General features: G+C 34.7%; 1 protein-coding gene and 1 pseudogene across 1 annotated transcript in view; both read left to right on the forward strand.

Annotated features, from left to right (window-relative positions):
• KBTBD3 (kelch repeat and BTB domain containing 3) overlaps positions 1–12055 on the forward strand; it is a 56582-nt gene extending 44527 nt beyond the window's left edge. Inside the window, exon 3 of the mRNA XM_043482127.1 lies at positions 4438–12055. Coding sequence (XP_043338062.1) covers positions 4438–6040 — 1603 coding nt within the window. The 3' untranslated portion in view covers positions 6041–12055. The remainder of the gene's footprint in view (positions 1–4437) is intronic.
• A 2445-nt stretch (positions 12056–14500) lies between these two features.
• LOC122450641 lies at positions 14501–15511 on the forward strand (annotated as a pseudogene).
• The last annotated feature ends 209 nt before the right edge of the window (positions 15512–15720 follow it).

A 15720-nucleotide genomic window follows, 5' to 3' on the forward strand; every position in this document is an offset into this window, starting at 1 on the left:
TGATGTGGGGTCAGTTTTGTTTGGAAGGTCCCCTGCACTGTATAATTTGGCAAAAGAGGAAAGGATAGACTGAGCAGAAATGGAAGCCAAGCTCAAAGAAAATGAGGCATCTGAGAAAAAAATACATTTTGGACATGGGTTGTATACCATGGATTATCCAGGGAAGAGGGACTCTAATGTGGAGAGTTTCTCTTCTCTTTAGCCTGGATCGTCCTAAAATGGGGAAAACTTCCAGAGCCATTTCTGGAGAACACTCAACTTCTTCTTATTCTAATTCTGAGTATAATTCGGTTCCCTAAGTAGATCATCCTACAAGGAATGCGCTAGTCATAACATTGTTAGAATTCACTATGATGACAGTGGGTTTCTGATTCTTTGTGGTTAAGGGTCAGACACATGACCTTAATATTGTGGTAACTGTATGAAGGTAATACCTCTGAGACCTATTCATCAGACAGGCAAACCTCTCTTGCTGACATCCTAACCTTCAGCCCTCCTAGTCATACTTTAATAAACTTAAATCCTAATTGCAGTATTTTGCATTAAGTTCAGTTTTAGAAGCAATTCTAAGTAAGCAGAGTTTAAATCTCTAACAAACTTGATAAAAAAGAGCAAGATATAGGATATAAAAACATCTAGATACAAGTTAACTTATACTGGTTTTAATCCTTAATTTAACTCTTGTTTTACTACCAACATATAATTAAGCCATACCCTTATTGTCAAGATTAAATCTTATAGGTTGTACTTCATTCAGCAAGTTTATTGATATCTACTACTCACTAAACACTTCTTTTCACCTTTTTTCTTTTTGATTGCCCTATGTGGCATGTGGGATCTTAGTTCCCTGACCAGGAATCAAACCGTGCCCTCTGCATTGAAAGCGTAGAGTCTTATCCACGTGACCACCAGTGGAAGTCACTAAACACCAGTTTCTCTAGGGTTTCCTGCTTTGAATTTGAGAGCAGTGGCTCAGTGCTACATCACAGTTTACTGAGGACAAGAGGAACTACACCTTTTACTAGCTTTTTGCCTAACTAGACTATATGTCTTTATGTATTCTTTTCATTTCTTCTCTCAAGTAACGTAAGTTATTCTTCTTCAGCCTTCACTGGGGCCCTGACTGGCCTTATGCTCGCCCATTTTCAGGTTCCACTAGTTTCTTTCCACCTCCTCTTGAATTCAGTTTTTCTTCCAAGGAACTCTTTTTGTTCCCTTATCCTTCATATCACCTCTTCATTAGAGAAAGCAGTACAGTATAATAGGTAAGTATTTGGCCTCTTAATGCACATGCCCTAAATCTAAATTCCAGATCCACCACTTATTAGACTGAACTTAGGTAACTTAGCCTCTTTATGCTTCAGTTTCTTTATTTGTAAAAAAATTGCTAAGCTAAGTCACTTCAGTTGTGTCCAACTCTGTGTGACCCCATCCCTGGAATTCTCCAGGCAAGAACACTGGATTGGGTTGCCATTTCCTTCTCCAATGCATAAAAGTGAAAGTGAAGTCACTCAGTCGTGTCCGACTCTTCGCGACCCCATGGACTGCAGCCTACCAGGCTCCTCCGTCCATGGGATTTTCCAGGCAAGAGTACTGGAGTGGGGTGCCATTGCCTTCTCCTGTAAAAAAAAATTAGGATAAGACAAAAGGGCCTAGTTCATAAAGTCATTAATGAGAGTTGAATGAAATAACATATATGCAATGATTAGGTCAGTCTTCCCTGGTGTCTTGGTGGTAAAGAACCCACCTGCCAATGCAGGAAAGACAGGTTCAGTCCCTCGGTGGGGAAGATCTTTGGAAAAAGGAAATGTCAACCCAGTCTAGTATTCCTGCCTGGGAAATCCCATGGACAGAGGAGCCTGGTGGGCTATGGTCCATGGGGTTGCAGTGAGTCAGACACTACTCACTACATAGAGACTAAATAACAACAATTGATTAGTGTCCACTACTTTCAGTTATTATTGTTGAATTAAATTGTTATTAAGCTGAATTTATTATTATTTATTATTATTATCATTAGCTGAATTTTTTTTAGCTGAAATTATTTCCAAATCTAGCCAAAAAATGGAAATTTTGGTTTGAACATGCAGTCTTATTTCCTTATAAAGTTTTCATGTTAACACAATAAGAAGTTCATGTGAGTATTTGAATTGGCAGTCCTCTACTCTTTATGTTGGAGTTATGCCTACTGCTTAGCTTTTTAGGGATCTGTTTTCAATTTTTAAAAATTATTGTTAAAACAATGTTTTTTAAAATTTGTACCTGTTCTGAAGTAAAACAAATGATGGTTTTATAATGACCTGAATCTTTTATGATATATAATATTTTACTAAATGAGTATATAGTTCACATAAAAATGTTTACAAAAGTAGTTAGAAGGTCTGTATAATTTACACTCTTGTAGCTAAGGCCACTAATTCATAATTTTGTGTTATGATCAAACTCACTGGAGTATTGGGCTATAAACTTACAGGAATATTGGGGTATATAAAATTAAACATAGCAGAAAAGCACACAGTGCATGGTAACTGCCCTTTATAATGTTTTTGGAAAATGAAAATTATGATTGAAATGTAAAGTCCCTGGAGACAAGATTCAAAAGGAAGCACACTATTATATAACCAGTTTATGATAACACAGTAAATTTGAGATAGAAGTTAACTGAATACTTTAAAGATGAATAGGATGAAGTATAGAAATATGATATTACATGTGTCTTCTCAGAGACAATGTGGAAGCTGATGGTAAATTAGAAATGCATACGATTTTAGAAAACTTCTTCCTTAAAATGATAGTAACAGCTGATATGCTCAGTGCTCAGTTGCTATGCAACCCCATGGTCTGTAGCTCTCCAGGCTCCTCTGTCCATGGAGTTTTTCAGGCAAGAATACTACAGTGGGTTGCCATTTCCTACTCTGATAACAGCTAATATTTTGCAGTAGTTAGCTTAGTTGTTCCTCTCATAACTCGGTGGCATAGGTACTCCTAGTATCCCCATTTTCAGAAGAATTTGAAGTATGATTAAGTTGTTACCTCCCCAAGGTCACACAGTTATTAATAAGGCAGGCCTGTTCTAGAGGCCACGCTCTTATTATTAACTTAAACTGACTATAAATATCTTAATAATCTAATACAATTATCACCACAGGTTAATGTTTCTAAGTTGATCACATTATTGAAATATCCTGCACAATGTGGAACATGTATAAATTTTTGTAACCATGTTTATTTGTTATTATATTAAGAAGTATTGAATATCCCTAGTAGAAAGGGACTTTATCATCATTTTCCTAAGGAGTGTTCTGTATTTGGAAGCCTCCTCTTATTTTTCAGGTGGACACTAGTGTTTCTTTAGTAGCTTTAGTTACTCTCTAGAATAGGCTTTAATAATGAAATTTAGTTTTCCCTCAGAGTACTACTTGGGGGCTTCCCTCATAGCTCAGATGGTAAAGAATCCACCTGCAGTGCTGGAGATGTGGGTTTGAAACCTGGGTTGGGCAGATACCCTGGAGGAAGAAATGGCAACCCACCCCAGTATTCTTACCTGGGACATCCCATGGACAGAGGAGGCTGACGGGCTACAGTCCATGGAGTTGCATAGAGTCTAACACACTAACCAACTAAGCATGCCTGCAGAGTACTTGGGCACTGCTCACAAAGGTATCCTGGACAGTACTGGTACAAAAACAAACCAGTGTTAAACCAGGCCCAAAGTCAGATGATCTTTAGTCTTAATGAATGTTCAACTGGCAGTCTTTAGTTCTTTGTGTAGCTCTTTCTTCTTTAACCTTAATTTTTATTTGCAGTTCTACTGAACACCATCCTAATGGGTTTGTTTAAAGTGTAAAAATTAGTAACTCTGGATATAAAGTTAATTAAGGATGGATGGCAATATTGTTCTTACCAAAGCCAGTTGTGAAATATATCCTGCCTAAACATTTCCAAATAGTTTATATTTTTGCTTAAAATGAGCCAAAAATGTTCCCAGTTTCTTAGAATGGTATCAATTTTACCAGGTGGGATAATGTATATGTAAGTTTATCCTATATTTTAAGTAATTTTAGTTATCACTTGCAGAGTTGATACTAAATTAACCCATAGGTAAATAAATTCAGCCATTAGATTTTACCCCAGTTTTATGAATAATATATAAGAACATCAAGTCAGACACAAAATTTGAATCTTTTGATAGCCTTTGGATTCATTGCTATGGCTTAGCTGTGATCTATATATTTTTCAGTGTGATATTGTGTAATATGTGTATTTTATAGATAAATAATATGGTCTCAATTTATTAGGATGCTTTAAAAATGTATTTTGTAAATATATTTTATATCAACCTAAGACTGAAGGAAACTTCTTTAAGGTCATATTGAAAATTATCTTGGAATAAAATATTCCTGTTTATTTGTTCTTCTGTGTTCTTCATTTTTGCAGGGCTATGTTTGAAGTAAACATGAAAGAAAGAGATGGTGGAAGTGTTACCATTACTAATTTGTCCTCCAAAGCAGTAAAAGCATTTCTTGATTATGCCTATACTGGAAAAACAAAGATAACAGATGATAATGTGGAAATGTTCTTCCAGTTGTCATCATTTCTTCAAGTTTCCTTCCTATCCAAAGCTTGCAGTGACTTTTTAATAAAAAGTATTAATCTTGTCAATTGTTTACAGTTATTATCTATATCAGATAGCTATGGTTCTGCCCGTTTGTTTGACCATGCTTTATACTTTGTCCAACATCACTTTTCTTTATTATTTAAATCCAGTGATTTCTTAGAGATGAATTTTGGAGTACTGCAAAAGTGTCTGGAATCAGATGAATTAGATGTTCCTGAAGAAGAAACTGTACTGAAAGTTGTCCTTAGTTGGACTAAACATAACTTAGAATCAAGGCAAAAACATCTGCCTTATTTGATTAAAAAAGTAAGATTATGTCAGTTATCTGAGGAGACACTTCAAGATTGTCTACTCAATGAAGAGTGTTTACTCAAAAGCACAAACTGTTTTGACATAATCATGGATGCAATTAAGTGTGTGCAAGGTTCTGGTGGACTTTTCCCTGATGCTCGACCATCCACAACTGAAAAATACATATTTGTTCACAAAACTGAGGAAAATGGAGAAGCTCAATATACATTTTGCTATAATATTAAAAGTGATTCATGGAAGATACTGCCACAGTCACACCTGATTGATTTGCCCGGATCTAGTCTATCTAGTTACGGGGAGAAAATATTCTTGACAGGTGGTTGCAAAGGGCCATGTTGTAGAACAGTTCGGCTTCATATTGCAGAATCATATCATGATGCCACTGATCAAACCTGGTGCTACTGTCCAGTCAAAAATGATTTTTTCCTGGTATCAACTATGAAAACACCAAGAACCATGCATACATCAGTTATGGCTCTCAATAAATTATTTGTCATAGGTGGAAAAACTAGAGGATCTCAGGACATTAAAAGTCTCTTAGATGTTGAATCTTACAATCCTCTTTCCAAAGAATGGGTGTCTGTTAGCCCATTACCCAGGGGCATATACTATCCTGAAGCAAGTGCATGCCAAAATGTAATTTATGTTCTTGGATCAGAGGTAGAAATTACAGATGCTTTTAACCCATCACTTGATTGCTTTTTCAACTACAATGCTACAACTGATCAGTGGTCTGAACTAGTAGCAGAGTTTGGGCAGTTTTTTCATGCAACATTAATTAAAGCTGTCCCAGTAAACTGCACACTCTATATATGTGACCTTTCCACTTATAAGGTTTATAGTTTTTGTCCAGATACTTGTGTTTGGAAGGGTGAAGGATCTTTTGAATGTGCAGGCTTCAATGCAGGTGCAGTTGGAATTGAAGATAAAATTTATATATTAGGTGGTGATTATGCACCAGATGAAATCACAGATGAAGTTCAGGTCTACCACAGCAGCAGGTCTGAGTGGGAAGAAGTTTCACCAATGCCAAGAGCCTTAACTGAATTTTACTGCCAAGTGATTCAGTTTAATAAATACAGAGACCCATGGTTTTCTAATCATTTCTAAAAGTTGTGTATGATTAGACATTCTAAAGCAATTGCAGTTCTAGAAGCCTGCAGTAAATTTATTAACTTTAATTATTGGTAAAAAGGTCTTTACAGCTTAGTAAGATAAAATACACCTTCTATAAGAGAATTACTGTGAATGTATACCATATTAGAGAAATACTATGAATGTATACTATATATGAATTAGCAGTTCCCAGAAACTTTAAAATACACAATACATTTTACCAAAAACTGTATTTAATTTAATCTTGGAGAATCTAGGATATTAGTATTTTCATATGTAAGTAAAACTCAGGCTTTGATGTTTTGATTCTTAAAGTACTTTATCCATGACAGAAAAACAAATCACACTTCACAGAACTGTACAATGTAAATGGGAGAAGTCTCTTTAGATAGTAAAAATGACTTATTTATACTATATTATATGAAGTGTAAAATATATTAAAGGTGAGAATCCTATCTTGTTACTACAGGTATAAGAGTAGTTGAATTACTATTTTTTCTGATCATTGGTTAGCTATTTTTAAGCCCTTTCTTTTCTTTCACTATTTTTCAGTCAGAAAATTTTCTGAAATGAAGTGTATTTCCCCAGCTTTCTAAAACTGTACACTAAACATGTTTTAATTTTTTGATTCAACTCTTCAGTAAGAGTATAGTGTGCTGTAATGCTGTTGGCAGTTACTGAAATGTCTTAAAATTTGCATATTCTATTAGTTTTTAGTGTTAGTTGGTCTCAGTTTTTACAGGTATTTTATTTTCTGGCTCAAGCTCAGTAAATTAACTTTCTTAATTTATTTAATCAGTTCAAGTTATACCTGACCTGATTTTATCTTGACATGTAACCCTTTTAGTGATGTTCTTGGATTCTGGGATGGTGGTCCTAAAATACTTTTCCATATCATTGCCGGCTCCCAATGTAAGCGAGGACATAGAAAATCTGACCTCTAGATAAGTGGACCACTATTGCTGGCATTTCTTAGGCTTTTGCATGTACACATTTGAGTTGCAGTAAGAAATTTAAACACTTCAGTTAGCACCGTGTCAATTTTCTGTGATGGTGTATACCCTCTGTAAAGTGCTGTGTATGTTTTCTTCAGCAAATTATTCATAGTGAATTATTTACTAATTTAAAAATGTGACTGGGCTCTTGGTATTCATAGTAGATATGTGAAACTTGTAACTTATTAAATGTTTAATCATCTCTAACCCAAACAGTGAAAGAGAATCATCCTTGTTCTCAGCTAAGATGATTCTGCCTTGTAAGAGGATATGTTTCTTTAGTCAGTTTTAACGATACAGGTATTTTAGGTTTTAGGACCTGATTTATATCTCAGGTAATGTGTAGATTATATTTCTCTGGAATCAAATGAAGTTTCCCATACACTGTAGTAAATGTTAATCTGTTGTAAATATTCTTTAGAAGTGGAAATATACCTAAATGAAGGTCCTTTTATTTTACCATATAAATTTATACAATCATAAATTTCAAATATATTTTTCAAAATGAAACAGAATGTTAGACTAAATTATCATGCAATTCCAAAATCAGGGATGGTCCGTAATCAGATGATAGTTGCATAAAAATTCTGTAGAATTGGTAACTTCCTCCGTACCTACCTTTGTTGGCTCTGCCCTTCTCTCTCTCTCTCTCTCTGTGGGTGTGTATATGTGTGTTGGGTGTGTAAGAAAGAAAGAAAATTCAGTGGAGGCTTTGTGTGTGAATGTGGCACTTTGAAAACAAGTTATTTGAAAAAGACCATAACACAGTGGGTGACTAAATTGTTAATTTAAACACATATAAACAAATATTTCGACAAAGGAGCAACTAAAGCAAAATAGAATCCCTTCCTGATGTTGTTTCATTATTATATCTTGATTTCTACCATTCTTTTCACTGGCCAGTGATTTTTTTAAATTTTATTTTTACTTGAAGGATAATTACGATGTGGTGATGGTTTCTGCCCCACATCAACATGAGTCAGCCATAGGCATACATACGTCCCCTCCCTCTCGAGCCTTCCTCCCACCTCCCTCCACACCCCACCCCTCTGGGTTGTCACAGAGCAACCACGGCCATTGGTTCCTGATGTTACTAGAAGTATTCTTGTTACCAAGGCATAAGTAGCTCCCTCTGCATTTGATTTAAAACACTTTTCAATGCACAAGGCTTTCTTGCCTTAGTTTCCACAATTGCTGCAGGAAACTTGTTGATCATTTTTCACTTACTGTCACCCCTTTTACATCTGTACCTGAGTGTTCTTAATCAGTTATAACTTAAAAAAGTAGTCTGTCTAGTCATAAAACCTCAAACTCTTCCTTTACTTACTGTTCTTTTTCCTTGACATTATAGCAGTCTGTGCTGGGCTTGGCTCTCTTGGCAGTTAATCTTGTTGTCTCCAATTTTGCATCATCTGGTAAAGGGAACACTTTCATTTGATCTACTGAAAGGTTATTGAAAAATGGTTCTGGGTGTTCAAAATCCTCAAGGAACTTAGGCACATGTATGCATGGTCAGTGAGTTAACTGGTATCATTCTGATCTTGCCAGTCACTTTGGCTTCACCAAGAACCACATATGTTATTTCTGGCCTGACCCTCTATTCTCGATCTTTTGCAAGTCTCAGTGATCTTTCAAGTCTATTCTGCTACCCAGGAGGAGCCGTTTTTCCTATCTGTAAGATTAGAAAACAATACCCCTTTATGACTTCTTCCCTTAGTCTTTTTTTTTTCTTTAAAGTTTCCTTTCCTTTCATTATCATCCTTCAGTCTGCTGCATTGTAAGAGACAAAATAATTAAGCTCATTATCCAGATTGCTTTCATTCTTGTAGCAAAATTCTAAGTAACATTTCCAAATTTTTTATCATTTGTCCTGGTAAATGGATTATGCATGCAAAAAAAAATTGCAGTATTGTAATATCCTAGTGTCCGCTAAAATTGAAAGTAGTTATGTGTCATTATTAAACATAAAAAATTAAATTCAACATTTATATGATATCAAAGTTAACATTCTCAGAACTATCTTCAAACTTGATTTATAATGTAGAGCACCTGTTAATCTATTGCCTGTGAAGCAAAAGCAGTATGAAGAATATTTGCATAATCAAATTAACTGCATTCATATAATAGTGTTGGTTTGGGGAGTGAAAGCAGTCTTTATCACAACAGTATTCATTATATGTTACTCTTGAAAGCCAGAATATTTGAGAGCAACCACATCCTGCAACATGATTCCATTTTCCCCAGATACCAAGAAGAGCAATTGAATATGTGTTCAGGGTACCTAAAAGAAGGCATCTGACTTGAAAATCAGAGTCAAATATAGAGGGAGACATCTGTTTATCGTTTAAGAGTTGGAAGCAGTAAATGTAATGGTTAAATATATTGTTGAATATACTTTGGATCATCACTCTCAGTTTAATTGGATCCAGTGTTTGGAAACCCATATATTTAGAATTGAATGTGTAAGAACAAAAAATGCCTTCCAATGGGCAGCTCTTAAGAGCAATCTAAAAACGAAGGCTAAAGTTTATAAGGAAGCCAGTTTCTGTTCAACATAACAAAATTCACTCCACTTTATAAAGCCATATTTGGAATGAGACTAAATATCAAACACTGGCATGTGGCAGAGAACTAGCCCAAATATATTCTTACACAGGAGTATACCAAAGATTTCTATGTTTTATTTGCACATTTTGATTGTAATATTTTTCTGCCTTTTGACTAATTGCTTCCTCCAGTTTGTTTAGCATTTAGGCATTCTGAGTAACTTGATTTTTAATGTCTGCATACTCAAGATTTCAGTAAGATGTGAGTCATAAAATTACATCATTTTAGGAGCATTCTTGTTGAAGGAAATTCGTTCTTTTTTTTTTTTTTTAAATCACTTAGGAAAAACTCTGTAAAGGGTGTTGACATTTATAGTGAGCTGCTAATAGGGATTTCTCCTTCTGTTTACTATAAGTGCACGTTTGTTTTACAGTGAATAGAAACTGAAAGACCATTACCTAAAATTTTGTCCTGCATTATTATTGTTCTTATTTCACTGCAGATGTAGCTATATAGCTATATGTAGTGAATCTAGATGAAGATTATATAACTTGAAAGATATCTTTAATTTTTAAAAATCTATGTTTACAAATAACTTATATTTGATTAAGATGATTAAATTTATAAATAGGGGTTTTAATCACAGCATGGTATTACACACTGATAAAGAGGTAACTTTTCTAAATCATAGATTCGTATTCAAACTTGAAGATAACCTTAGAATCTAATACAGCTTCCAGCCTTGTATAGAAAACCCCTCTAAATTCTAAAATACCCTTGATAGACGATTTTCCTTTCAAATTCTAATTCAGTTCTTTCAGGGTAAAGTGCTCAGTACCTCCATTTTTAAACAGTTCTATTAGAAAGTTCTTCCTAAGGTTGAAAGCAACTCTGCCTCCCTGTAATAACTTTCAGGCCTTGATTTTAGGTTGCTGTCTCCATAAGTATTGGAAATAGCATGTGTTCCATTCCTCTAAAATCACTTCTCACTTTCCTTCTTGTTCAAATGCTTAGCACTTTAAAACTTGCCACAGTGGCCAAGGTTACATACCTTCTACGTGTACATTTGCCTCAGAAAAATCCATCCTAGCTCTGTTGCTTTTTTGGTGTGTTGAGCATGATGAGCATCGCATAATCTTCTAATAAAGCAAGCACTTCATTCCCTTAATCAGTTTTTATAAACTCAGTGTGAGCTAGAGCCTTGCTGTTTCTCCTTCTATTGACTATCAACATAATCACAGACATGTTTCCTGGGAGAGGAATTCTGAAGCCAGATTTTAATGTCTTTGTTGTCATTAGATATGGTTTTCAGAATTTTAATAATACTTCTGAAAGACTAAAACATATACAAAAAATAGAAACCAAAGCAGTCACTAACTAGCTCAACAAATTATGTTGTTGTTTCCAGGGGTAACAAGGTTGCCGAAATTACTTAAAGAGTACAATTCTCTGAGTATTACGTTGTAGTGTAAATACTTGTTTACATATCTATCTTATTTAATTGGAAACTCTTAGGAGTAGGGATATTATCATTTCTGGACCTAGCAATTAGCACAATGCTTGCATATTAATAAGGCATCTAATAAGCTAACATTCTATCAAGCCAATATATGAAGCAAAATTTATTATAGTTTTATTGTTTCTGAATGGGTTAGACAACTGCATATTTTGCAATTTTCATGTACAAAAAATTGATTTACATTAGGATTTTACATTTAAGAATGCTGCACATTGTACTTTAGTTATCAATGTATGTGTTAATTCTTTTTGTAATACTTGATATCCTTATGTTAAAAGTCTGGGTTAGCTAATTTATACAACTTTTTGTTAGTATATGTTGTATATCTTTGTTAGTATATGGAAAAATTAATAATGAAGTACTTTTTATTTGAGAATGAAATTGCATTACACAGTACATTGCCCACATTTGGAGAACATGTATAGTTGGTTGTATAGTTGTGTTGCATATGTATATTTGGTACTTGAAAGTGAAATTATACTTTCAAAGTAATTCATTGAATTTTTTTAGTGCTTAAGGACTATTTGTTCTTGAATTTTAATTATAATGTTTAATTCTGTGTTTCCTTTCAAATGCAGTAATAGATAAGACAATGACTGAAAGTATCATTAGTAGACACACAACCCCCGTTTCCCCTACAAGAACATAATAACTTTAGTGACCTTTTTCCCACAGGGGAGACTGTGCAAAGCTACTTAACTTTGCATACATAAGTGATTTATTTCATTTTCTATTAGTAGAATATGGGCATTTACTATATGCTATGAGAAATAAAATCATTTTTTTCAGGTCCATGTTAACCATGTTAATATGTAGTAAACAATTCAATTATATAAAATAATTATTAATGTATTAAAATGTATCTCAGAAAAGAATATATATTGTTTGTATTTATTGTTACTAGAAATAAAAAAGATAGAAAAAGGTGAATGCTAAGGCTCTCATTTTCTTGCCCTGAGTGGCTCTGATGAATTTCAGAATTCCTGAGAGAGTGGTGGTGGAGGTGGGGTTACTGTTAGAAGGGGCTCTCTGACTGTGGACAGAGTAGCATAGACTTCAAGGTGGACATGTTGGGCTGAGTGAATAAAATGCAGCTAGATTTGAAATGAATCATAGAGGGGGAGAGACTTTGAGGCTCTGCATGAGCTAAGAAAGAACAGACGACATGTCCGTGAGCCACAAATGAAAGCAGTAGAGGCTAACTGAATGTCCAAGGTCAGGCACTGTCCAACCCTACTTCAACGGGACATCAGCAACACAAGAATCAGCCAGGTGCCACGGTATAAACCTTCTTCCTACCTAATATGTACAGGTGAGCTAGTGAAGAGGTCCAGAGTCTGAGAGACTAAATCATACCATAACAAGACTTATTTTAAGATGTTTACATTAGACAGATGCTGTCTTAATTCCAGTTCAATTTTTCCTCTTTCTGGACAGGCCCATTTGCCATCACATTTCTGGTTTTCCAATGTGATCAGTTGTGATTTACTAAACAACCTTGACTCCCAAACCCTCTTGTAGAATACTGCTCAGCTTGAAACAGTTGATCTACGGAAACCTAACCCTTAAAAAATCAACTGTTCTATCCCACATGCTTGCATAACACTAGTTGCTTTCTCTTCATTTCTTAGGCTCTCCTATCAAATCCTTGGTCCAACCTTACTGCTCCAGACTTCTTCCCTTATTACCTCCAATTCTCCATGTGCTTCCTTCCAGCTTCTGTAGTTTACTTTGCCAGCAAATAATGAAAGACTCACCTCCTTTTCTTTAATCTCTGTAGTTAATTTTAAATGCAAGGATATTGGAGAGAATTTGCCTGTTACCAGGTTGTTGGGGATGCTCCCCCGAAAGCAGAGGTGTCTCTTGGTCAGCATTTTAATACTTGCAAGTTTTCCTCTTAAGTCATTAAATAGAATGGTCCATAATCTCAGGCTGATGCATTGGCATTTGAAGTTCTTTCCCTGAATTCTGAACTGCCTGAGTTTATCCTTCTCACTGCAAAACAAAAGCCCCTCAAAGACAAAATTGAATCTCTATACTCAGAAAATAAATGGCAAAACACATTTAAACAATTACTTAATATTGTGTTACAGGCTCTTATTCAGTTACAGTGTAAGTTGCAAATATGTTTTGTCAAAAATTACTTTAGCAATTTGGCCAATATAAAGACTAATTGATATATATGTACATTTTTCAGAGAAAAAATAATCCTAAAACGTAATTACTTTTTTCACTATGAATATGGAATTTCAAAGTAATATTTATAAAGTGCTTTGAGGTTTTTGAAACTATAAAATATTGAATTTTTAGACAATGTGGCACTAAACCTACCTAGTGAATATTAATTAAAACTGCAATTTATTTTAATTACTTTTATAAAATCTATGTTTCCAGGGTAAAGTTTCCTTGGACTTATTAAATTTTGCAATTTTGAAGACTTCTATGAAGCTTAATGAAACTAAACCTAAAATAGCAAACTTAATATTCATGAAAAAACTTAAGAAATATGTGGAACCATCTTAAAATATTTAACATATCATCGTAGTGTTTATAAAGTTAGATTTCACTGCACCTTACAAATATTTTTGCATTTCTTCCAAATTCAGGGCTTGTTTAACCTGATTCTGTTCTAGTAGTAATTAGTGAGTACTTCCATGAGAAATTAATTACCCTTACCTAACTTTGAGTAAAATACATGGTGGAAAGTTAGTTTAACATTTTCAATCAAGAAAAGCCTTTCTCTAGCCTTTTCATTTAAAAATACAACTAGCCTAATTTTTTCCTTTTAGAGATTAACCACCTTTTATGTTATGAAAATTTAATTGGAATTTGAAAAAACTTTTAAAACAACTTTCAACAAATGAGTAATTTTTTTGTTTCCTTTACAAATAGTGTTCACCTTGTGATCTGTTCCTGAAGGAGTGAAATATACCACAATATTCTTCCATTTAAATACAATTCACATTTCACTTACAAGCACAAGTTAATGGACACTTGTTTCTAGGAATTTTCACAAAGAGAATTATTCTAGTAGTTTAAAGCATCTAAATTTCTTTCCTTTATAAATGAAATATTAAGCTCTAACCAATAATTTTTGTTATGGGATGTCTACCCAGGAATATATGTGTCAGGCAGTGTTCCTTAAAGTTTCCTCCAAAACAAGCAAACAAACAAACAGGTCATCTGGGAGACCCACTAAAAGTATTGAATCCACGGGGAGGTGCTGCCAAGGCTAGCAGGAAACATCCAACCCCCTGTGATACTAGATGAATGGAAAACTCAGATTTAAATAAAGTACTAACAAGGAATTGTCCTTGATTTTTGTACTTTGTAGCATTCCTCAAATTCCTTTCACATCTTCCCTTACTGTAAAAACTGCATTTAAGTTAGAAAATGAAGCAATTGAAAAGGAAAAGCAATTTCAGTGTACAAGAAACTCAGACCCTTTTGAAAGAAATTACAGAAATGAAGTAGTTTTTTCTAAGCAGCTTAATACAACAATTAATGTGATGAAGGGAATGACTTGGGAGGAGATTGCACAGTGTGTGAATGCTGTAGGGTAAGGAGAACAGAGAACAGGGACAGAAGTAAAAAGAAGGTACCTTGACTGATGAGCCCTTATGAAGAGAAAGAAGATGAAGGCGAACATTAAGCTAGCTGGTTCAGGGTTTCCCCTGCCCACATCTGATTTAGATGACTCTCTCACTGAAGAGATAGATGAAAAGATTGGATTCCGAAGTGATACAAATTTTGATTGGCAAAATGTGGCAGATTTCAGGGATGCAGGTGGATCCTGAGGTCAAGGAAGAAAAGGAAGAAAGAGATCCCCAGAGTCCTGAATTTGAGATTGAAGAGGAAGGAGAAATATCATCAGTCGTACCAGATTCCAGGAGGAAAATGAACTTCCTGATTTCCCCCACATTGATGAATTTTTTACTCTGAACTCAACTCCATCTAGGTCTGAATATGATGAGCCCCATTTGCTTGTAAACAGAGAAACAGAAACTAGAATTGGAAAAACAAAGGCTTGATATTGAGGTTGAAAGACTGCAGGTAGAGAAGGAACGCCTACAGATTGAGAAAAAGAGGCTGCGACATTTAGACATGGAGCATGAGCGACTTCAGCTGGAAAAGGAGCGGTTGCAGATTGAAAGAGAGAAGCTGAGGTTACAGATAGTCAACTCAGAGAAGCCATCTTTGGAAAGTGAACTTGGTCAAAGGGAAAAGTCCATACATCAACCACAGGATATAGAAACCAAGAAGTTAAAACTTGAGAGAGAACGCTTACAACTGGAAAAAGATAGGCTGCAGCTTGGAATCTGAATCCGAGAAGATGCAGATTGAAAAGAAATGCTTTCAAGTAGCAAGAGACTACGAATTCAGAAGGAAAGACACTTGCAGTGATTTATTTAGGTCTCCATTAATCAAATGTTTGTAAAGCATAAGTTTAGGTTTAAAAATGGTTGCAGGATTAGCTGTATTGTTGGTTTTTTCCCCTGTTTAATATTAGTGTTTTCCATAGGAAAAAGATGATTATTTGTGGGTAATATATGCTTAAGTCTTCTATGAAAACTATGTGCCCTAGCATAAACAATATAGCAGAAATTGTTGTA

The sequence above is a fragment of the Cervus canadensis genome, chromosome 11 (assembly GCF_019320065.1).
Source record: "Cervus canadensis isolate Bull #8, Minnesota chromosome 11, ASM1932006v1, whole genome shotgun sequence".
NCBI classification, from domain to species: Eukaryota; Metazoa; Chordata; class Mammalia; order Artiodactyla; family Cervidae; genus Cervus; species Cervus canadensis.